At 38.0% G+C, this 25,475-nt stretch overlaps 1 protein-coding gene across 1 annotated transcript in view; it reads left to right on the top strand.

Annotated features, from left to right (window-relative positions):
* ABCA12 (ATP binding cassette subfamily A member 12) overlaps positions 1-25,475 on the top strand; it is a 192,708-nt gene that overhangs the window by 146,728 nt on the left and 20,505 nt on the right. The window contains exons 29-42 of the mRNA XM_007187873.2: positions 1,769-1,987; positions 3,468-3,664; positions 4,455-4,615; positions 6,016-6,252; positions 7,884-8,034; positions 10,350-10,602; positions 11,202-11,288; positions 12,090-12,183; positions 14,772-14,899; positions 16,348-16,435; positions 18,505-18,610; positions 22,804-22,858; positions 23,428-23,605; positions 25,065-25,180. Coding sequence (XP_007187935.2) covers positions 1,769-1,987; positions 3,468-3,664; positions 4,455-4,615; positions 6,016-6,252; positions 7,884-8,034; positions 10,350-10,602; positions 11,202-11,288; positions 12,090-12,183; positions 14,772-14,899; positions 16,348-16,435; positions 18,505-18,610; positions 22,804-22,858; positions 23,428-23,605; positions 25,065-25,180 — 2,070 coding nt within the window. The remainder of the gene's footprint in view (positions 1-1,768; positions 1,988-3,467; positions 3,665-4,454; positions 4,616-6,015; positions 6,253-7,883; positions 8,035-10,349; positions 10,603-11,201; positions 11,289-12,089; positions 12,184-14,771; positions 14,900-16,347; positions 16,436-18,504; positions 18,611-22,803; positions 22,859-23,427; positions 23,606-25,064; positions 25,181-25,475) is intronic.

Here is a 25,475-nt window from a genome sequence, read left to right as displayed (position 1 = left end):
CGTATTACTTAATATTTCCTCACTTCTTTCATAAATGTAAAGTTGTTACAGCTCCCAGATGGGTTAAGATAGCTCAAGTTGTTTCCTGTAAAATGGAGTCTAAATCAAAGGTCCGAATTGTGAGCTCAAAGTCCAGATCAGACCCACCAGATAGGTTTATTTGGTCTACCTAATATTGGCACACTGGTACCTCTCAAAATTTTCAATTTCAGTGCCAGCATTTAAAAATGGGAGAGTTCTCCAATAAAAATAAGTATTCCTGCTATCTCTTAGATAATAGGAAGTTCTGGCAACACTGGATCTACAGGCTTAGGTAGAGACAATGTTTTGGGGCTTGTTATTGACTGTTCTCAAAGGGGCCGTCTACTTTCTGGTTCATCCCTGGCCCCCACCAATCTTTACTGCTTCATACGTTCAGTCTGTTTGATTTCTTGGCGTTTTTGCCCTGGCCCGGGTGCCAGTTTGGGCCCACAAGCCGTGGTATAAACGCACTCCGCCCCAGCCACTCTGTTACAGGGAACCCTTGCCTGGATTCTTGAAGAAAGAAAAGAATCACCAGCTATCAGATATAGATCGAAAAGTCCACAAGTGGTACATGGGCTGTTCTTTCTCTCTCTTCACTTAACTAGCGTTTTCCTGTATCCCAATGGAGAAGATTCAAATGTTTTTACAGTGACATTCTTTTGAATTTTTTTCTGTGACTCACCTCCAGTGCTCTACTGGGCTTAGCTTGGAGTCCACTCTACGATGCTCTTGGTGCTCTAGGCCTTACTTGAGAACAAGCGTCTGTTGTTGGCTATGCTATTTGCTATCATCGTGAGTAAGCTCAGTGACTGCCAAAACATACACAAATTAATCTTTAGTAAATAAAAGGGCACAAAGGAGAGTCATGAAATGAGTGAACATGCAGCTACTCTCATTTATATGACCTGTTTCAGTTCAGAGTTGGCTTTCTAGTAAGAATACAGTGCTTAAAATGTAAGATTTCTAACAGGTAATAAGAGGACAATGAAGAAAAGTGATGGAGAAGGATTTTGAAGAGGCTATAATTTTAGCTGAGAAAGTCCCCATTTCAGTTTTCTGAATATAAAGAATATATAAAGAAATATGTTATATGATTTTAATGTGTTTTTATGGGAAGAATTACATATTATATTGATTCCCTATTTAATCCGCAAGTCATTTAAGATCTATTACGTGCAAGACACTAGTTAGGTACTGAGAGTGATGAGAGAACAAGTCCTTTCCCTGACCTCATGGAGCTTACATTTTAGAGGAGAAGATGGATATTAAATAACTCCCCAGTTTACTGACCATCTGAAATATGGTGAGGAGTTTGTAGGTGAGAATATTCTCGTCACAGGGTAGAGTAAGGGACTGAAGATGACCAGAGTTCATGTGGAAAACAGAAATTTGAGGCTTAATTGCGTATGGGTACTACCTGATGCCAGGGAAGTGCAGGAGTTTGCTCAAGGAGGGAGTGCATTTGCAGTTAAAAAGCGCAACCATTTCTGTCATTACCACCACCATCACCCCACCACTATCATCATCATCATCATCACATAGTGTTTCTATCACACTCTAAATTATTAGAGGTGTAAAAGTAATTTTAATTTTTATTCCCAGTTAATCCCATTTTACTTCATAGCTTGAGCTGGCCTGGGAAGATACACTGTGACATTTTTTGCTAACAACTGAGATACATTTAGTCCTAAAATCTAACTCAGAGTTCTGGTTCACACCTAATTTATGGTTTCTTCATTCCCAGCTCCCTGTTGACTGGGCTGTTTGATGCCTCAGCAGGTACCATCTTTGTTTATGGAAAAGATATCAAAACAGATCTCCACACCGTGAGGAAGAACCTGGGGGTCTGCATGCAACATGATGTCCTGTTCAGTTACCTCACTACCAAGGAGCACCTCCTCTTATACGGCTCCATCAAAGGTCCTCACTGGACTAAAAAGGAGCTGCACGAGGAAGTAAAAAGGTCAGATATGACAGCAATGAGAACATGTGTGGGTAACTCCTCTCAAAAAGAGGTCAAGCTATAGTAATAATACCAGTAGGAGACAGTTTCTCAGGAAACAATTGTTTTTAGTTTTTCTACTTTTCTAGTATTGTATACATTTAAGGGCATTATCCTCACTGGCCAGTTATTATACTGGAATTGTTTAACTGTCTTCATCTGACTCCCATATCACCCCCAATCCTCTGTTTCTAATCTCCGTGGCTATCATACTGGTCTTTTTTTTTTTCTTGGCTGCCTCGGGTCTTAGTTGTGGCACACGACCTTCTCTCTAGTTGTGGCGTGTAGGTTTTCTCTCTTTAGTTATGGCATGTGGGCTCCAGGGCGTGAAGGCTCTGTAGTTTGCGGCATGCAGGCTCTCTCGTTGAGGCACGCAAGCTCAGTAGTTGTGGCATATGGGCTTAGTTGCCCTGCGGCATGTGAGATCTTAGTTCCTCGACCAGGGATCGAACCTACATCCCCTGCATTGGAAGGCGGATTCTTTACCACTGGACCACTAGGGAAGTCCCTACCTTACTGGTCTTAAGTGGACTCCCAGCTTCTACTTTCCCTTGTACAGTCTATTCAAAGAGCAGACAAGGAGACCTTTTTAAACTGCAGATCAGACCAGGTCACTCCTCTGTCAAAACCCTCTAATGGCTTCTCACCACACTCGGTGTGAAACTCAGGAATGTTCTTATCAAGGCCTATGAGGCACTTCCTGACCTGCCTCCAATCCTTTTGATTTTATTTCCTTCTGCTTTTTGCCCATTCACTCTGCTCTAGGCACGCTCACCCAGGCGCACACTTAGTTATGCTAGGCCTGCTCCAGCCTCAGGGCTTCCCATGTTCCCTCTACTTAGAGCAGCCTTCCCCGGACAGCCCTTTGACTTACTTCTCCACCTTACTGGTCTCTGCTCAAATGTCAGCTTCTCTGAGGGGACCACCATGTGTAAAATAGATGCCTAAAGTAGCATATCCCAGGCACTCATCTCATATACCCTGTATTTTTTTTTTAATCACACTTATCACGAAATAGCATATCATAAACTTACTTGGGAATATGTTTATCTACTGAATTTCCCCAGCATTCCTCCTGATACACACACATACTAGAACATAGTCTCCTTATGGGTTAGGAACATTATCGGCTCAGTGCCTTTCCACAGCACCTGAAACACAGTCTGGCAGAACATAGGCAGGCACTCTATAAATATTTGTCAAATGAATGAATGAAATAATGAGCCATATATTCCTTATGTTGTTTTCTGAGTATTAGTTTTATACCTCCAGCTAGATGATAAGTAACAGAAAACTGTATCATGAATCTTCAATAGTTTACCTTGCTGAGCACATAATAGTTGCTTAGTGAATACCTCTCATTTAGGGTGCTTTTCGTATTTTTCCATTGTTCACATTTTCTGTCTGTAATAAAAATAACCACTATACATCATTTTTTAAGGACTTTAAAAGATACTGGACTATATAGCCATCGTCATAAGAGAGTTGGAACATTGTCAGGAGGAATGAAGAGGAAGTTATCCATATCCATAGCTCTAATTGGAGGATCAAGGGTGGTAATTTTAGATGAACCATCCACTGGAGTTGACCCATGCTCTCGCCGAAGTATATGGGATGTTATATCCAAGAACAAAACTGGTATGAGTATCTTCGTATAACTTCGCCAAGCAACAGTCATAATTTTGCCCTCTGGGATGCACGCAAAGAAGTTAAAGCCTTTTCTGTTTATAATCTCCATTAAAGATCTAAGGTGTGCTCTTCCTTTTGTGAGGTCTTCTCTTCTCCCAGCTAAATTTCTGGATCAATTAGTTAATATCTATGTAATGCCCACTGTGAATTGAGCACTTAACTGGCCCTTTTGAGAGCATGCAAATCCAATAGAAGTTCCAAATTCTGCCTAGAGGAGCTTAGAATCTAATTAGAGATACCGAACATACACAAATGAAAATAAACTGAAAACAGACTAAATAAGTGCGAACAGGATGTGAAGCAAAGGAGCAATCAGAGTGGAGTGGATTAATCAGAGAGGAATATTCAAAAAGTCTTTAAAATTACTGCTTTTTCATAGTGAAGGGAGGGAGGGAGGGAGGGAGGGAGGGAGAGAGAGACAGAAAGAAAGAGAGAGAATGGAAGTGAAGCCAAGGGAACAGACTAAGGGATTAGGAGGAGTTGCCCCCACTACAGAGTATGGACATTTAGCCTTACAGCATAACCAATGTGTGTTTGCTGCCAATTTATAAGAAAAATATTTAGGAACACCCTGTCTAAATTTCTCATTTTGAAAGCTCCTCTGATCAGTTTTTCAGTTAGCCCATAAAACGTGACTCTCCTCCTCATAAATCACAGGATTTACTTGTGCTAACTCAGTACATCCTGGGGACTGCAGCTTCACTTTTCATTCTTGGTTGTTCTCCTCTGTATTTTCAAGCCAGAACAATCATTCTGTCGACACACCACTTGGACGAGGCTGAAGTGCTGAGTGACCGCATCGCCTTCCTGGAGGAGGGTGGGCTGCGCTGCTGCGGGTCACCATTTTATCTCAAGGAGGCCTTTGGGGACGGGTATCACCTCACACTCACCAAGAAAAAGGTTTGTAGGAGAGAAAACATACCTCATTATGGGACCGTAAATTCAGTTTTGTATGAAACAGAAACAGAATCTGTCCAACTTTATTCATTGCTAAAATTAATCTGTTAGGTTCATGTTTCTCAAACTGAGCGAGTATCAGAACCACTGAAGGTCTTTTGTTAAACCCAAATTTCTGGCTCCACGCCCAAGAGTCTCTGATTCAGTAGATCTGGTATGAGGCTCCAGAATTTACTGCATTTCCGCCAAGGTCCACATCAGCCCATATGGTGCTGCTGCTACTGGTCTGGGATTGCACACTGAGAACCAATGTGCTAGATAAAAGAAAGGTCTGTACTGAGGTTACTGACGGAGGATCAGCCTGTTAGTTTCCCTAGCATTTCAGCCTATAAAGCTAAAAATTAGATTTTCCGCTCTATAAAAAGCAAATGAAGAGAATATGCAGTCATGCATTCACTTTCTGATCAGTATTCCTTGAATGGCAATGTGGAGATAAATACAGACAGGCCAGTGGTGCTTTCACATCTTTGAAGAACAAAAACGCTTACTAAGGCTCCCTGTACCACCTAAAATAGCATAGGTATCAATACTGTGCCAAATGTATATGCCATTAGAAAGGTTTTGACTACTATCATTTATTGTATATCTGATCATCCGGATGTGACTTCCAAAATATAAAAAAGTAGTTCATTGTTATATTCATTAATTCATTCAAAAACTTATGTATTAGGTGCATATGATGTCTTAATATGTGCCCAAGACACCGTTCTAGGCGCTGGGGATACAGCAGTGAACTGATGCTATTAAGATCTCTGCCCTCATGGAGTTTATATTCTGATGGAGTGTGGGGAATTCAGGTGGTAGAATTGATAAACGTATTATTTAGAATATTAGCAGGTGATAAATGCTATGGGAAGAATAAAGCAGAGGGAGGGGCGTGGGGAACGCTGGGTGGTGCCACTTTAAGTAGGGCAGCAAGGGCAGGGGCCTCTGAGAAGGTGCCAGCTGAGCCAAGAGTTGAGGCCAGGCAGAGTGAGCCATGTCACTATCTGGGGCAAAGGAGCAACTGCACAGGCCCTGAGGAGGAAGCATGCCTGAGCCTGAAGCATCGGACAGCAGAAAGAGTCTGTCGTCACTAGGGGTGGAGCACATAAGAGGGAGAAGAGGATGGTGGGCAAGGAGGTTGGAGAAGGGACAGGGTGAGGCGGGAGAGGGGAGCCAGTAGAACGTGACGTACAGGCAAGTGTAGGGCTCCCAAGCGGGACGGGAAGCCACGAGAGGAGGGATGTGTTACCTGGCTTAGGTCTGAACTGGCCTAAAAGCACTTGCCGCCCTCTGACTGGGGCCCTTGGGCACTACAGTGTAAAGACAAGGGAGTTCTTAACTTCTCTTTTCGTCTCTAGAGTCCGAATGTAAATGCAAGTACAGTATGTGACACGACAGCTGTGACAGCAGTGATCCAGTCCCATCTCCCTGAAGCCTACCTCAAGGAGGACATCGGGGGAGAGCTTGTCTACGTGCTTCCTCCGTTTAGCACCAAAGTCTCAGGGGCCTATCTGTCACTCCTGAGAGTACTGGACAATGGCCTGAGTGACCTCAACATCGGGTGCTACGGCATTTCAGATACCACCATGGAAGAGGTACACCTGGACATTTCCTTTTTGCTTAAAACTGGTTAACTTGCTGTTCCTTGAGAATAAATGTGAACAGTTCTTTTTAGAAAGAAAAGAAATATTTAAAAGTAAACATTTCAGGGCTTCCCTGGTGGTCCAGTGGTTAAGAATCCGCCTGCCAATTCAGGGGACACAGGTTCGAGCCCTGGTCCGGGAAGATCCCACATGCCACAGAGCAACTAAGCCTGTGCGCCACAACTACTGAGCCTGCGCTCTAGAGCCCACAGGCCACAACTACTGAAGCCCGCGTGCCTAGAGCCCATGCTCCGCAACAAGAGAAACCTCCACAATGAGAAGCCCGCACACCACAACCAAGAGTAGCACTCCCCGCTCGCCACAACTAGAGAAAGCCACATGCAGCAACGAAGACCCAATGCAGCCAAAAATAAATAAATTTTTAAACATAAATAAATAAATAAACATTTCAAGAAGGGAACCAAAAATAAAGATGCTTTTGATTACAAAAAATTTAAAAATTAAAAAAAAACATTTTACAAAATCAGAAAATCTTAAAATTATCTCAATACCATTGTTATGTAAGACTGACTTCTGAGAACAAACATGTTGCTTCACTTAGAGAACACATATCTTTCACATACGAATATGTTCACTTAAAGTCACTCTCAAAAATGTTCACTTAAAGTCGTACTTGTCTCAATAAATATGGTAAAAGTTTAAAATCAAAATTGAGCTTAGAAACTAGAAAACAGGACACCATCAAAAAATCTACAAACAGTAAATGCTGGAGAGGGTGTGGAGAAAAGGGAACCCTCTTGTACTGTTGGTGGGAATGTAAATTGTTACAGCCACTATGGAGAACAGTATGGAGGTTCCTTAAAAAACTAAATAGAACTACCATATGACCCAGCAATCCCACTACTGGGCATATACCCTGAGAAAACCATAATTCAAAAAGAGTCATGTACCACAATGTTCATTGCAGCTCTATTTACAATAGCCAGGACATGGAAGCAACCTAAATGTCCATCAACAGATGAATGGATAAAGAAGATGTGGCACATATATACAATGGAATATTACTCAGCCATAAGAAAAAACAAAATTGAGTTATTTGTAGTGAGGTGGATGGACCTAGAGTCTGTCATACAGAGTGAAGTTAGTCAGAAAGAGAAAAACAAATACCGTATGCTAACACATATATATGGAATCTTAAAAAAAAAAAAATTGTCATGAAGAACCTAGGGGCAGGACAGTATAAAGATGCAGACGTAGAGAATGGACTTGAGGGCACGGGGAAGGGGAAGGGGAAGCTGGGACAAAGTGAGAGAGTGGAATGGGCATATATACACTCCCAAATGTAAAATAGCTAGTGGGAAGCAGCCACATAGCACAGGGAGATCAGCTCGGTGCTTTGTGACCACCTAGAGGGGTGGGATAGGGAGGGTGGGAGGGAGACACAAGAGGGAAGAGATATGGGGATATATGTATATGTATAACGGATTCACTTTGTTATAAAGTAGAAACTAACACACCATTGTAAAGCAATTATACTCCAATAAAGATGTTAAAAAAAAAAAAGAAACTAGCAAACACATGCATGTTTTACACTAATGAAGTGTTCTGGCTTCTCTTTCTAGGTCTTTCTGAACTTGACTAAGGGGTCACAGAAGAATAATGATATGAGTCTTGAGCACTTAACACAAAAGAAAATTGGAAATTCCAGTACCAGTGGCATCTCAACTCCTGATGATTTATCTGTGAGCAGCAGCAATTTCACAGACAGAGATGGTATAATAAATCTAATGTGCACATTTTGCTTAATTCCAATAAATGACCTAAGGGAGAAAAATCACAGGACAGATTTTTTTTTAATTCAACTTTAAATTTTCTTTCTAAATTTAAAAAGACTAAAGAAATATAAGCTTTCTTTTTTATATACAAAATATTTATTAAACCAAATTGAATTCTCTGTTTCAAAAACATTTTGAAGAACATGAAAGAACTTCCTTGTTAGGGTGGTGATTAGTATTCCTTCTAGCCACCAGAAGTCGTTTTCAGGATGTGACTTACTACAACTCCAGAGTTGTGTTCAACAAGTTAAAATCCTTCTTGTAATTGGTGGCGTCCAACAATGAGCCAAGTAACCTTGTAAGGTAGCTCACTCACTGCTATTACACGTGTTCAAGTGGTGGTCGTAGTCATTAAAAAAAGGTTTTTTGTAAGAAAGAGTCATCCCTCTTTATGGGACCTCATTGGAAAATATGTCTAACCTTCCCCCACCTCTGAGTGATTCATATGCTGAGAAAATTCAGGCTCTGAGAAGATGCTTTTGGGAGAGGATCTCTGAATTGGTGAAGTTGTACTTGATGGTTAAGAATCTATAATAATAGGTTTCCCCCCAATTCTTCACACAAGATATGTTTGGAAAATCATGTTTCTTGACATGACTTTGAGGGATTGGACTCTTTTGAAAATAACTTTTATCCTGTCTTATTATCTTTCTGACAGTTAATTTATGCCTTTGGAAACACTATTTACTTAAGGAAGCATATAGTAAAATCATGTATAAACGATGGAGTAGTCATTTCAACAGTTTGCTTAAATTGGGAAAAATCTCTAGGAATAGAACTTGTGATTAAACATTTGCTTGGCTCTAAAACTCAGAAAAGATAATCTCTAATGTTTGTGTAATTCTGGAAATTGGGAGTCTCATTTGTCCTCCGCTAGATTCCTCAGGTATCATCTTTTGGGAATATAATTGTCGAGACTATGGAATGGAAGACTTTGATTAGAGAGTGGTCATCTGCTTCAGGAAGTAAATGTTATGTATTTGCCTCTGCCTTTGTCTCATAATTTGAAACTATTCTTCAGTCAGAATGTTCCCCTCATTGACATTATCTTTTAGAAAGCACATTTGCTCCATTTGATACACCTGTAAGTCATCGACATGTAATTTCTCAAGAAACAGAAAAGCATACTAATTAACTTAAAATATTCAGCTCCTTCTGCAGTTCCCCTTTGCAGAGATAGGAGTTTGCATTTAAACTTGTTCACTCTATTTAATTGGAATTCATTTTAAATTAAGCAGCTTTGTATTTTTCCTTATCAGCTAAATGAAGATCATGATTTTTGTGCTGCATAATTTGTGATGGAGAATTAAAAATATCCGCAGAGTTGACAAATACTGTCATCTTATCACATGTAAAGGAGCGCTTGGTGGCAGGCCTTTGGAGGGAATGTTATATTTGAAACTATTTTTAGAGGGGCTGCTGAAATTATTAGTTGTATGAGCACTGTTGGGGAAGCAACAATTTAGGGCCTCCACAGCTGCTCTCACTCTCAGAAGCCATGGGATATCTACTCAGCACCTGAAGAGCAAGCATTTCAGGGCAGTGTGGGGTGGGTTTGGGGGGAAAGAGGGTAGGCATTTTTTTCCAATGAGTTCTTTTTTGTGACTCACGCGGTAAAAATAGAGCTTTGAAACGCCACATAATCAGTCCAGATTTCTAAAAGGAATGTAATGAATAAGTATTTGAACTAGAATTATACTTTGGAGGAGAGCATTTTCCTTTTCCTATGTTTAAGGTGACTTCATTGGACCTCACATTACAATGAGAGCCAATTACACTTACCATCACTAAGTTACCCACAATAGGAATGAGTTAGACGAGGCTGATGTTTTGATTTCTATTTATTTTATTTGAATTCAGCCTCTTGATAGAAGCTACCTCTTGAATATTAGTAATTAGTAATAATACTGATTCTGCATTGAGACTTTAAGAGATTGGGAACAATATTCATTTATAAAATTCTAGATATCTCACTTTGACATGTAAAAGTACTATGTATATGACAAAGAATATTTTGTGTATAGTAATTTATAATTTTCAAAGCACTTTTACAGAAGCTGTATGAGATGGAGAGGCTCGGGCCCAAAGCTGATCAATGAAGAGCTGAACTTCAAATGCAAATCTTTAAAATATAAGCTTTTCCTACCATGCTACATTATACCATTCATCTATAGGTTTTGAAGTTACTTTAGTTCTTGATTTATCAGGATTTCCCAGAACCATATTAAATCTTTTTTTTTTTTTTTTAATCAGACAAAATCCTGACCAGAAGAGAGAGATTGGGTGGTTTTGGACTGTTACTGAAGAAGGTAATGGCTATACTCATTCAGAGGTTCCACCACACCCGCAGGAACTGGAAAGGTTTCATAGCTCAGGTTATTCTCCCCATCATCTTTGTAACCACCGCCATGGGCCTTGGCACGCTAAGAAGTTCCAGCAACAGCTATCCGGAGATCCAGATCTCCCCATCTCTTTACGGTACCTCTGAACAGACAGCCTTCTATGCGTAAGTTTCTTCCCTTTAACTAAAACAACATTTCCACACACCTCCAGAGGTACGTTGTGCCTGAATGAATGCCATGTAGTGCTAAAGAATAAAGAACTTAGTAGCCGCAGTACCTGATCCTGCCAAAGGAATACACAGTTTGCTTTATTGCAGCGTGATACCTCTGTCACCAACAAACAACTTTTTACGAATTTTTGTGTTTGTCTAAAAATAAAGTTATAGTACATCTTTATTTTTAATTATGAGACTTTAAATCAGGAAAGCCAGGTTAGGTATGGCTTCCCAATCTGTTGTAATATATAGCAAATAGCTTTTTATCGAATATTGAATAGCAGTGTCAGAATTCTGTATAATATAATGTTATATATACAGTAGGTGATCACTAAATGCATGTGACAAATAATAAGGCAGCCAAATAGAGACATGTGCTTATTTTTTTGGTGACCATTTTTTTTCTGAGTCTGAGTCTTTCTTAGATTTTTAAGAAAGCAGTCCTATAGACAGCATATTTCATTTCTTCAAATTATTTATGAGCATGAGTTTAATATGGGAGACTAGTGGAGGAATCATGAATTTGTTTCTATCCTTTAATATTACAGAAATTCTCACCCAAGCACAAAAGAACTGGTCTCAGCAATGTGGAGCTTCCCTGGCATTGACAACATGTGTTTGAGTATCAGTGATCCGTAAGTGGTTCTTGTTTTTTTTTTCAACATTCCAGTGTGTGTGTGCATGTGTATGCGTGTGTGTATGTATGTGGGGGAGTGTGGTTAAGTGAGTGTGTGTGATTTGGCTGGAGGAGGTGAGCACCCTGATTGAACTCTATCTTTAACAGATTTTATCTATCTCCTTTAGTTCATTCCATGGTTATGCTATACTGTAATAATAAAGAGGTGCTTTATAACTTGTAAAGTTTGTTTGTGTATATATTTTCATTAAACAGTCACTGAATTATTAATCTCATTTTTAAGATGAAGAAACTGACACTCATGTGGACTAAGATAACTTGTCTAAAGAAATCTAGAAAGTAGGTTGTGTAGCTAAAGCTGAGACCCACATCTTCTGAGTTCAATCCCCATGCTTTTGCACTACATAGTGTTGCTTACTGAAACTTCCAAGATAGTACATGACACATGGAAACCTGACATCGGTGCATTATTTTGCTAAAGTATCCCCTTCCCTTCAGAGGAGAGGATGAAAAGAGCAAAGAAGATAAAGGGGTCCAAAAAGTTCCATCCTGCCACATTAAGACAATTCAATGAGCTTTGGTCTCTTCACTGTTTAATCTTTAAGTGCTCTCCCTCAATCTCCCATAAAATGTCAAATCACTTGGAAATGGTAGTGCAATGTATATTCAAGTTATGAAAAATCAGTAAACTGAACTTAGGACTATACACCTGAATTTAATACCAAATACTCACTTATATGCTCGTACATAAACATGCGAATGTACACATACCTCACTTCAATATCATTTTTACTTGCAGAAGGTGTTTAAAGAAAGACAGTCTGGGAAAATGGAACAGCAGTGGAGAACCTATCACTAATTTTGGTGTTTGCTCCTGCTCAGAAAATATCCAGGTAAGATGGAATTTGCTTTCAGGGAAGTAGAAAAAAGAAAGGAATAAATATCAAAGCTTGAAAGATCTATCTAGGTTACCAAAGAGTTGATATAATTTCATTGTATGGAGGCTAGTAGCTCAGCGATGTCGACCTGGGCAGCTGAAAAACACTGAACTTCAGGTCACTGTTTTAAATCCATCTCAGGACAAACTTCCTGAGGTAGGTGATTCTATGACAGTCTTTGTGGAAGCTGACAGAAAATGAGCTTTTGGTCTCAGTTCAGTTGTAACCAGAAAGCTCTGTGTTTCACATAACTGTCATATTTGAAAACACAGTGAGACTGCTACTATAGTGGTCATCTGGGAAGTTAGTAATGTGTAAGTCCAGAACAGAGCTCTGTATGTCTCCAAGCAGCACCTCCAGGATGCAAGAAAAATCCATGTCCTGAAAGAAACATTAAAGATTCTCCAACCAACACCCTGTCTGTATTCTATAAATACACACCTTAGTTTTCTAGGCCTATCAATTCAATAAACTTTTAAGGAAAACAAATTCACTGGGGAAATTAAAGATTGTTGAAGAGAAGAGGTAACTATTAGTTTCTGAGAGTCACTATGTTGTCAACTTACCTCCCCATAGAGGAGGAATCTAGCAATATTTTCTTCAAAGTGACATATGATTACTTCCTAAACTGTCTTGGTACACTATTTTAAAATAAAGATGTTTTCAGTAAATGCAGCCTATTTTTGTGGTCTCACATAAGACGGTGACTAACAATAAAAGCTGGGATCAAGCAAGCATTTTTTGAAATCCTTGCCCAGTACTCAAAGCATTTTCTAATCCCTCACCTAACCTAGCTAATTTCTGAAATCCTTCATGTATTTTCTTTAGTTCACAGTAAAAGTCTACTAACTTAGTATGTAAAATTGGAATCTAGATAAATTTTATTAATTAAAAAAACCCAGTAGATTAAAATTTTTTCAACCTTATATTCCGTTGATGGGAATCCAGCTTTGTGTAAACAGCGTTTAAAAGCATTGACAGTATCTACTAATGCTGAAGTTATACATACACTATGGACTCAGCAATTCCACTCCTGTTATATACCCATCAGAAATGTGAATAAATTCACCAAGAGATATATACTGGAATATTCATAACAATACCGTTTGTAATAGCCACCCAAATTCCCAGCAACAGTAGAGTAGATAAATCAAATGTAATCTATTTCCACAATGAAATTCTATATACAGCAAGATGAGAATGATCTACACTACACACATCATATTCTCAGAAACAAATGATGAGTGAAAAAAGCCAAATACGAGAGAGTACATATGATACAATTCCATTTATATGAAATACAAAAACGGGAAAAACTCTTCTGTGCTGGTTACTTTGGGAGTGGTAGGGTTGGAAGGAAGCGTGATGAGGGGGCTTCTGGGGTAATAGCATTGTTCTGTTTTCTGATCCAGTTGCTGGTTCAAGGGTGTGTTCAGTTTGTCAAAATTCATCAATCAGTATCCTTATAATATGTGTGCTTTTCTGTATGTATAACGTAAGTCAATAAAAAGTTAAAGCTAAAAATTAAGTTTCATACATAAGGATATCTCTGTTTATGAAACTGGTGGCATTATAGAATGTGACCTTCAAGTTGATAAAACTTGATGCAAGGTGAAATTCAGCCTTCATTTTTTAGAGCAACCTGCAACATTATGCTCTTGATACACATGTGGTGCTAGCCTCAGGCTCTGGAACACCATGTGAAAGATGGAAGGAAAAACTGGCAAAGTGCTAGGCTTTTCCCAAACTAAAGTTCATGGCAGTGAAGCACGGGACACTTCAATGAAAAGTCAGTAGTCAGGAAGTGCAGAAAGCTACGAACATATAAATAAGTGGTTTAAACTAAGCTCTGAGATTGGTTAATAGTAATGTACCAAGGCACTTAATTTTGACAAATGTATGATGGTAATGTAAGATGCTAACAGTGGGGAAAACTGGGTGAAAGGCATGCAGGGACTCTCTGTACTGTCTTTGCAACTTGTATATGTATAAGTGACACATATATACATATATATAAGTCATATATATATAAAGATTGGATTTGGATACGGGAAAAATTGGGTTCTGACACCTAGGTTGGTACCTTAAAACTAATGTAACACAAACTTTTTATCGACTGCTGTTCATCCCTGAGAACTTACGTCTGTTAATGTTATCTTTTCAATTTGGGGCAAACATTTTTCTCTTCCCTGTGAATTATTGAGGGAATTTTGAGTCATCTTAACGTTTAATGTTATCCTCCAAACATATCAAGCTTGTCAGTACAGTGAAAGAAATATTGAACATTAGTTAACTTGTGTTCTTTTTTGGCTTTAAGCAAGTCCTAAACACGTGTATATTCTCTGTATAAATAATAAATGTTCTGAATTTTTGGCATAGGCAAGATGACTTCCTTTTCAAAGCTCTTTAGAGGCAGAGTACACTCTTATCACACTCTACCAGTTGCACTAATAGACAAATCATGAGACTGAAGCTCCTTGACATTGTCTATTTAATTTGTACAGCATTGTCCAAAGAGAACTTTTTTTAACCTTATTTTTCAGGAATGTCCTAAATTTAACTATTCTCCACCTCATAGAAGAACTTATTCTTCCCAAGTAATTTATAACCTCACTGACCACCACTTGGAAAACTATCTTATATCAACTGCCAATAAGTTTATGCAAAAAAGGTAAAAATACTCTGTTTATAACACGTTTAACTTAGAATATCATGCTTTCTAATTTTAATAGTAACTATCTTTGAATTTGTGACAATAAATGCAAGTTTCTATTGATTATTTATATGGGTAAATTCTGTTATATCTAAACAGCCTTACATATTAAAATTTAAGTAAATTAATTTAATGACTCTAAATTAAGATTTATTTGAGCACATTGAAAAGCATTGTTTTAGGCCTCAAAAATGTATTGTTAAATGTGCACATATTTTTTTCTCGAAGCGAAAGTGAAGTTGTTGACTAGATTGTGCCAGCTTGCAGAATTTTAAGGTGTGGCTTTTGGTGACAGTTGTCCTTAGTTCCAATATGAATATCTCAAAACTTGGAGTATGATATCTGCATGTGAATAAAGTGTCTTTTTGTATAGCAAAGCCACAGGCATGTTCCTGAGCCACCTGAACATTTGCCATAGATGTAAGCGTGGCAGGCTTACATTTGCAACGACATGGATGGACCTGGAAGACACTATGCTAAGTGAAATAATAGACAAACATGGCATGGTTTCACTTATATATGAAATCCAAAATAGTCAGATTCATAGAAGCAGAGAGTAGAGTTGTGGGTTCTAGGGTCTGGGGGGAAGGGCGAAACGGGGAGATGTTGGTCAAGGGGTACAAAGTTTCAGTAATGCAAGGTGAATACATTCTGGAGGTCTAAGTCCAGCAATGTGACTATAGTTAAGAATACTGTATTGTTACTTGAAATTTGTTAAGAGGGTAGACCTGAAGAATTCTCAACACATACATACAAGAAAATGGTAACTATGTGAGATACTGGATGTGTTAATTAGCTTGATTGTGGGGATTATTTCACCAGGTGTACATATATCAAAGCATTTGTATGCCTTAAGTATATACACTTTTTATTTGTCAATTATGTCTTAATAAAGCTGGGGAGGGAAAGTTGGTAAGTACACATGAATATGCATGTAAATATTTTCAACAAAATGAGGTTTATTATAAATAAACCATTCCAAAACCTACTTCTTAAAAGAAGTGAAGAATGTGCTATAGTGTTCTCTCCATGTCAAAAATATAGCTGTATAGCATCACATTTAGGATAACAGTTACAAGAAAATTATTTTAGTGTAACTACACCATTATTTATTTAACCCAGTCTTAATTTGGTGAATATTTAAACTAATCTGTCCTTAAAATTACCATTTGAATTTTTTTAATCCACTTTTTATTTTTAAGAGTCCATGAACTTCTAGCTATAATGTATGCTTTAGACTAAAATATGATAAAAGAAATCGATAAAACTGTAAAACATTTGTCAGACAGTATTTATTTCATACTGTAAATGTGTTCCTGATGGAAAGAAAAAAAAAGTGAGCTCTTAGTTAAACATTTTAGATCTACTATGCATATTTTCTCCATTAAAACAATTTTTCTGTGTAGATATGGAGGTTGGAGTTTTGGGCTGCCTTTGACTAAAGACCTTCGTTTTGATATAACAACAGTTCCTGCTAATAGAACACTTGCCAAGGTAAATTGTGATCTTTCTTTTGGGATGTCATACAAATGAGAATGTGAACTTGAAATGTTCAAGCATTTTCATGAGGTAAACACAAAACATGGGTCAGTAGATTTGAAAAGCACTTTGGAATAATGCATGCTGCATAATGCAGTGGTTCCAGTCCTGTGTATTTATTCTAGGGAAACGTGTACACACAAGTACCCGGATACATACGCAAAAATGTGCGTGGTAACATTTCTCATATTAGCCGAAAACACAACCCCAAATGTCCATACACAGTAGAATAAATAAATAAATTGTTAGATACTCATTTAACAGAACTTTCAGCCATGGAAATGAATGAACTCTTTTCCATACAACAAGCAGGCTAACTCTTCCAAACATTATTAGTAAGCAAAAGAAAAAACAAAAAGGAGTACACAACTATAATTGCATTTATCATAAACTTTGAGAGTAGGCAAAACAACCATATTGTCTAGGGGAGAGAGAGAGCACATTGTGATTTGGAAGGACACAGAGTGTCAGGGAGGTGTTCTGGATGCTGGCAATTTTTGTTTCTCAACCTGAGTGATGGGTATACTCCCTTTATAATATTTTGTTAAACTATACATGAATGTTTTATGCATTTTTCCTTGTATGTGTGTCATATATGTTTAGCTTTGCTTTTCAGAGAACATGGAAACTTAGAATTTGGTGGATATAAATAATCCTGTTGACTTTTTTTCTTCTAGATTTTACCTATGCTTTGAATTTGAAACAAGCTAGAGTCACAGAATCAGACACATGTGATTACACATATGATCACAAGCAGTCTTTAAATTTTTTTTTTTTTTTTTTTTTTTTATGGCTGTGTTGAGTCTTCATTTCTGTGCGAGGGCTTTCTCTAGTTGTGGCAAGTGGGAGCCACTCTTCATCGCGGTGCGCGGGCCTCTCACTATAGCGGCCTCTTTTGTTGCGGAGCGCAGGCTCAGTAGTTGTGGCTCACGGGCCTAGTTGCTCCGTGGCATGTGGGATCTTCTCAGACAAGGGCTCGAACCCGTGTCCCCTGCATTGGCAGGCAGATTCTCAACCACTGTGCCACCAGGGAAGCCCCAGTCTTTAAATTTTAAATTGTTCTTCACATATTTCTCATTTGGTAGTAAGAGATATATACCACCTTGGGGGAAGTGAAGAAAATAATATTCATTTAGTGACTGTTAATAAACCAAGAACTAGTTATCACCTTTTATACAAACTACCTACACATCCTCACAACATCCCTAAGAGATAGATATTGTTGAGTCTATTTTAGCTGGGTTTTATAAGGTCATATAGAAAGTAAATAGTAGTGCTAGGGACTTGAATGTCCACCCCCGCCCCCAGCCCCGCTTTGTTCCTTTTCTCCCTCTCGCCACACATAGAGTAAGGGAGTTCTAATATTAAATAATTTCTCTCTAAATCAGATTTGTAATTTTGAATTACCAACTGGCTTTCTTGAATTGAGGTATACCAGTATTTTAAATCCCTCTGCTTTTGACATAGCAGATGAACTAACTCACTTTCTTGTGGGTTACAAGTAGGAATAGAAAGTTAGTGGGGGTATTTCAAGGTTATCAATCTTGTTGCTAAGGACACAATGCTTGTATATGTATTTAATTTCTTTCTACAGCCTGGCCTGTATGCCAGTTGCTTTTTAATTATTATTATTATTATTATTATTATCATTATTACTGAGAGACAGAATGCCCTAGTTCTAGTTCCAGAATCACTACGGTCCAGTCACAGAAATGAAGATAATACTGATGTCTTCTGTTTATTTCAAGCTTTACCTTTAGAGAAGGTCTAGAATAACTAGTAACTTGGTGCTCTCACGCAGGGAAAAAAAAGTTGTTTTCCCAATCTCTGCCCATCTCTAGGTTGGAAACTTAGAGTTCTGTGGTCAACACTGGTGGATGGTTCATAATCTGCCAAGATGAAATAAGTTACTGGGAAATTGGTGCCCTTATTTTAAATATAAATTATATAGTCTGTAAGATGTAAAGACTGCCTGATTTATTTGAACACCATACTGATCTTGCCTTCTTTCGGAATTTTAACAGGTGTGGTATGATCCAGAAGGCTATCACTCCCTTCCAGCTTACCTCAACAGCTTGAATAATTTCCTCCTGCGAGTTAACATGTCAAAATACGATGCTGCCCGACATGGTAAAGTTACTTACTTAGAAGTTTCTTGTATTGCAACTTTTGCTACTGTCCATATGAAAATGTGCACTAGATGCCATTTCCTCCCAGTGGCAGCTATTTTATGGTATTTAAATCACAGATCTTTAAAAGGAGTTTGGAAGTAGTAACTACCACCAGATGGAACATTCTGGATAATCCCCTTAACTTCAGGTTAACTTAGTTTCCTCATTTATCAAGTCAGGATAATAACGCTGACTTCACACTTATTTCTGCTCTCACACCTAGTATTTATATCTCATAGGAAAATATTTTATAACTATTTACTTGGACATAGGCTAAAAAATAAAATAATAATGTCAATAAATATTGTACACAAATCTAAATGTGAAAACAAAACTTTTAAGCTAAGAAGTTCTAACAGAAAAGAAGTGCTACCATTAACTGAGCACTTACCGTAATGACGCATGCTTTGTATAAAATATTGCTAACCCTTAGCTCCCGCTCAGGATGAGTATTATTGTTTGCTACTGCTATTTCTCTGGGAATCAGAAGTGCCTGGCTCCTGTCTCTTCATTTTCCTGATACTCCTCTGTACTCAGCAAGGTCTGCTTTAGTGGGGTTTCCCAAGGAGCTTCCACATAGTGTTTAAAAAGGGTTTGGAATTTGAAGGAGACTGATTTGTTTTCTAATTCAATTACTCTTCATCAGACCATTCCATCTTCTTAAGCCTTGCTTAAATTATTTTCCCATACTGATCCCCCAAAATAATAATAATAAAGATGGAGAAAGTAGAGTAAACTATTTGCTGGCCAACAGTTTCTAGCCTAATAAGTAGGCTAACAGACTATTTAAAAAAAAGAAATGCCGTTGTCTACTTTTCTTTCATTTCCCTACTGTTGGGCATAATAGCATGTGCTGCACGTTCTGCTGATTGTAGAAGTAAACTGTAGAGTCAAATACTCATTCTAGGAACAGAATCTTTCAGAGTCTTTGTTTAAGAGAAAACAGTATTTTTCCCCAACTGCTTCCGCATTTTCCTAGCAGCAGGAACCCTGAAGAAAATAACAAGATGGACAGATAGTCCTTAGACCTAGAGCATCAATAAAGTGTGGAGTCAAAAGTGGTAAATTAAGTTAAATGATGACTGAAGCCAGGTGGGTCTGGTATAAGCTGGCTTGAAACACTACTGAACCCTTGACTTTCAGTAGGATGTCTTATTGAGAGCAAAAGACATTTGTTGCCATGACGGATAATGAAAGTATAAGAACCATAGAAGTGACTAGGAGGAAATGTTGCAAAGGTATGTAGGTAAGAAAAAGAGACAATGCCACTTTTGAAAGATCAGCTTTTGAAACCTACATTCAGGTTTCATTTATTATTAGCGTTCTTTACCAAGATGAAAGCAGTCTGAATCACTCTGGATCCCAGCAGGCTTGTTGTGGCCCCTACAACTGTATTTTAAGTTACATAGTCTAAAGAGTTAAGAATTCTGGAACATAAGCTTCATATTGACCCTAAAAGGAAATGTTTTTAATTTAAAAATAAGGCTTAGCTTGAGTTATATAGAGATTAGTAGTAGTGTGCCTCCTATTTTTTATTAACTTTTCTCATATAGGCTTATGAAAGTGGTAGCTTTCCACCTGCTCTGGAAGGAGTTTGTTTTCTTTCAAAAAAGAAATCCATGTCACCTTAAAATGCTTTTATTGTTTTGTAACGCATGTATGGGATCTGCCATGATAATGTTGTCTTTAAAAATCAGCTCAATTATTCTCCTGCCACCTCCCCCTACTACACTAGCTGTCTTAAGGCACCTTTGTTGGATTCTACATGAATTGAGATTTTGCTTTAGCTGTAAAATTGATTCTCTTTGAATTTTAACCTGCTAATAAAAATCTTTTAATTAGCTTTCCTTTGCAATGTCAATATCTGTTATATTCATGTGGTTCCCTCTAGTGGTTAATTTAACATGGAAGTTCTGTTCTTTCTTCCCCTAGAATACAGATTTACTTGTTTTCACTAACAAATGCTACACAACCAGGCTCTTTTCCAAAAATATTGACACATTGTTCCCTCCACCCTAATGTTTATTATTATTGCATTACTAGCAATGGTCAATGGGAAGTTACTCATTTTAGGTTTACACATGTAGAAATAACAGAAAATGTGTTCTTTTTAATGTGTATTGTATATGGGGGAAATAATTGAAATTTTAAGATTTTATTCGAGTCAATAAGCATTCGTTGACTAATCACTGTACTTAAGATATTATGCTGGATGCTGTAGAACCCACAGAAAAGATTGTGATATAGATTCCAAACCCTAATACATGTACTTGATGTTTCCGCTAAAGATCTGTAAAAAAAAATTGGTTTAGCAGCATTTTTCATATTGGAGTAAATGTATTTGTAAAGATTCCTCTGGTGAAATAGAGTATTTCTTGATTTTGAAATACAGATCAGGACTAAGAGAAATGTTTTCCCCTTGCCTATGTTATAATCCAGCAACAAGGTTTAAGTAGGGCCCAAAGAAAATTGAATCTCAGTAAAAAGAGAGCCCATTAATTTACACAAAAGATAAGAGAAGTGCATTCCCCCAATCATGTGATTAAAATTATAGGTCAAATTGATTATTGTTGCTGGTAGTTTCTTTGTTTTGATTTAACTATATATTATATTTTTTCTTCAATATATAACAATTGCAGATTTCAACCTCAAAATATGTCACACTCTACTTAATAAAAATTATAAATTTAAGCTAATGGAAATAATAGAACTTTAGAATAATCTATAATATTTGGGTGCTATCAAAGGGCCTTAATATCCTAATATAATGAACATATACTATATGAGCAGTAGTGAGAAAGTTCTTGTTCAGCTTATGACTTTATAGGAAAAAGTACTTAAGGGATATCCTCACTCCTACCCTTACTGTTCTTTTCCAAAGTTACTCAGACAGTATAGGCTTTGCCTTCACACCGTGGCCCTTTGCGAAACTTGTCAGCCCATTTTGACTCTGGCTAACCAACGTCCTGTAAGGAAAGGGAGGAAAGAACCTTGCTTTACACTTATACTCAGAGAGTATAACCAACCCTTGGAGGTAAAAATAATTTAGGACTGCACTGGAATTAAGTGACTACTTTTCTGGAGCCAGCTGGTTTCTCTGAATCGTTTTGGATCTTTATGTCTCAGTGACAATCCCTCCAGAGTGGCTGAAGCTCCAAAGCTCTACTCTTGGTAGAGTTCTAGAAGAAGAGGCATCTCAGAAGCAGTAAATGAGGAGAAGGGATCCTCTCAGGCTACAATATTTCCCTACGGCAGCCAATAGCACAATGAAGAGGGATGGGGGTGGAAAATGTCTGTTCTTTAGGAGATCCTCATATAATTGGTCTCCCTTTGAGGTGCTTCCTTAAATGTCATGCATTTCCAAAGTGCTACTGAATACAAACATCCATATTACCAGGTGGAGATAAGAAACTGGAAAACAATGACTTAAATGTAGTAGAGGGGAAACATGCTATATAAGAAGTGTAAATTCTTGCCCCTTCCCCCCAAATTCCATGCACAGTGTGAAAAACTGTTTTGGGCTTTTTGTGTGTGTGTGAGTACCATCAATTGTGTGGCATTGATGAGACTGGGGGGGGTCGGGGGGTGGGGGGGCATCATTTTCCTTTAAAGGAGTATCCCCAAAGTAAAATTCTTTAAGTGGGAAGCAGCCACACAGCACAGGGAGATCAGCTCGGTGCTTTGTGACCACCTAGAGGGGTGGGATAGGGAGGGTGGGAGGGAGACACAAGAGGGAGGAGATATGGGGATATATGTATATGTATAGCTGATTCACTTTGTTATACAGCAGAAACTAACACACCATTGTAAAGCAATTATACTCCAATAAAGATGTTAAATAAATAAATAAATAAATAATAAAAATTGGTACTTGTTTTTTTTTAAATTTTTATTGGAGTATAGTTGATTTTGTTGTGTTAGTTTCAGTTGTACAGCACAGTGAATCAGTTATACATATACATATATCCACTTTCTCATTTTTTTTTTAGATTCTTTTCCCATATAGACCATTACAGAGTATTGAGTAGAGTTCCCTGTGCTGTACAGCAGGTTCTTATTAGTTGTCTATTTTATATATAGTAGTGTGCATAAAAATTGGTATTCCCGATTAACTGAATACCTACTAATGAAAAGAACCATCTCTTCTTTAAGGTATCATCCTGTATAGCCATCCTTATCCAGGAGTGCAGGACCAAGAACAAGCCACGTAAGCAGACATATATGGCATGACTCTTTTCTCCTTGGCTTATTGAGCTTTTGTATAAAGTGCTATAATTGGAAATCACAGTTGTATCTGAATGAATGTCAATCTAGAAGAGCTGGTAATATAAGTCACTCACTGGGATAAAAGGAGATTTCTGAAAGTGTGTAGAGTGAGGTTGCCAAGTAGAGCTTGTTGACTGTAGATTCACAGAATCTCCTGCTTTTGTAAGTCAGGTGCATAAGTGTTTCATCATTTCAACTTCCCTGCATAGCATTTAAGTATGATTTCTATGCTCAAGGACTATATCTCTTGCATACACCCTGTAGCCCTTGGAGACTGAGGTTTTTCCATCAAATATCCCTAGTCAATTCAGATGCACTCAAGCTACATTTATCCCAGGGTCACAGCCAAGTCATGTAGAAGATATTATCTGGCTGCCTTGCAAGAAGACTAATTTGTGTCACAGCCAACTCTTGCACTGTTTTGTTGATGGCTTTAGCCATGAATCTTTCTGAAAAGAAAAGAGTTCTCAAAACTTATGTGTGCTCTCCTCTCCCTATTGCTCAATGTAGAATGAGCAGCTTAATCGATATTTTAGTGGCACTCTCCATCCTGCTGGGCTACTCTGTCACCACTGCCAGCTTTGTCACCTATGTTGTACGGGAGCATCAGACCAAAGCCAAGCAGCTGCAGCACATTTCAGGCATTGGTGTCACATGCTACTGGGTAACAAACTTCATTTATGACATGGTGAGTAACTTGTGTCTTTGCAAGAAAGACAGGACCGATTTGGGTAGAAGACAGTTTTATATTTGAGATTTGTTTGCCCTGGTTTGTTCAGATTATTACCACAAAGACAATAAATTAAGAAAAAAATTGCATCAGGCTTATATTCATCCAGTGGTTGGAAGAAAGAGAAATCCACCTGCCTTGCCCTTATCTCTGTGGTCTGAGGACCTTCTATATCAGATTCCCCAGGACATTTGTTAGAATCCAGATTGCTGGTCCTCACTCCAGACTTAAGAGGTCCATATCTTGGGAGTGGAGCATGGAGAATATGCATTTTTAATAACCGCTCCCCCAAGTTATTTTAAGCACATCGAAGTTTGAGAACCACTACTGTGGGGAAATGGAAGCTTAGGAGCAGAATAGCCTTGCCCAGTGGTACCACATAAGCAAGCTTATAAAAATTTAATCAACTAATAGTGAAAAATTCGAAGTAGTAGCCTCTGCTGAATGACACATTAGAGATTAGTAGGGAAAATAAAGGGTGAATTTAATTGATAGCTCTCTTATTTGCATAAAATGGTCCCAAATTCAGATGGTTTTTCTTGACTCCAAATGTGTCAGTATGGCCAAAAGCCCAGGATGGGTATGTATTTGCCTGGTGATTATGGTGAAATTGTCATTGGCTTGCAGGGTTGGAGAGTAATTAACTGCCTATCCGTTTGGTTAATGTATCCAGTGAGGTCTGAAATGCGATTGTTGTAGAAGTCAAGTCTAAAAAAAAATGGTAATGATTCCTCTGGACTTAATAGGAGCTTTAATATGTCAAGAAAGCTTAAACTACACACTTCTTTGAAGGGCTACTTACTACTTAGATTCTGGTTCTCATTCCAATTTTAGGAGATTTTCCTCCCTAATTAAATTCCCATCTCTTTCATTGTGTACATCTTGCTGCAGACCCTCAGCATTTACTATTTCTGCTTGCCGATGAAACACTGAATTCTTTGTTCATATCCTTGTGATTCCAAGAGTGTGTGGTACCCACTGCCCTGCTGTTTTGCACAGAGTGGCTCACACTGATAACCAAGCTTTAGAAATCAACCATCTGAGAGAGTCAGCGTTCAAAATGAAATCAATACTTCGAGGGCTGAATCGAATACAAAGATACCTGGCTGTCTTATCTTTCTCACTGAACCTTTGTCACCAAATGATCCCAACTCTCAAAGCCTGGAGGGAGGAACACCAGGGACTCTGAGTATCTCTATAAAGATGGAGACTGGCTTGACCTCGTATTGCAGGAGACAAATTCTAGAGTGAAATCAATGTAAAATGAACTGAATGTTACAAGCAACAAGAACATAGATAAAACTTCATTTCTTCAAGTGTTTCTAGTTCAATTTGTTACAGTTTTAAACTAGATGGGCTATTGATTTTTTTAAAAATATTTGCCATGTATTAAACATAGTTTTACATATTCCCATAGGCCTTCTATTTGGTGCCTGTAGCATTTTCAATTGGTGTCATTGCAATTTTCAAGTTACCTGCCTTCTACAGTGAAAACAACCTAAGCGCTGTATCTCTCCTACTTCTGTTGTTTGGGTAAGCTGCAGTGAAAGAATTAACAGAATTAAATGCTCCTAGATACAAACAGGACCTAAATCTCATTAGCTAATTTACAATTGTCTTGGGGTTTCATTAGCCATGAGTAATGATTAACAATACATTACACCTGCTGTCCATAGTTTGTAAAGTGTAATACTTGTGAAAATTAATGTTGTTGTTTTTAACAGAATACCTATAATTAATGAGCACTTACTGGGTGCTGACTGTCACACTTAACAATTTACATATGTAATTTAATTTACGTAAAAATGGAGGCCTTAGAATGATCAGA

The sequence above is a fragment of the Balaenoptera acutorostrata genome, chromosome 8 (assembly GCF_949987535.1).
Source record: "Balaenoptera acutorostrata chromosome 8, mBalAcu1.1, whole genome shotgun sequence".
Classification (NCBI taxonomy): Eukaryota; Metazoa; Chordata; class Mammalia; order Artiodactyla; family Balaenopteridae; genus Balaenoptera; species Balaenoptera acutorostrata.
Note: the sequence above shows the minus strand (reverse complement) of the source record. Positions and strands in the feature narration are given on the sequence as shown.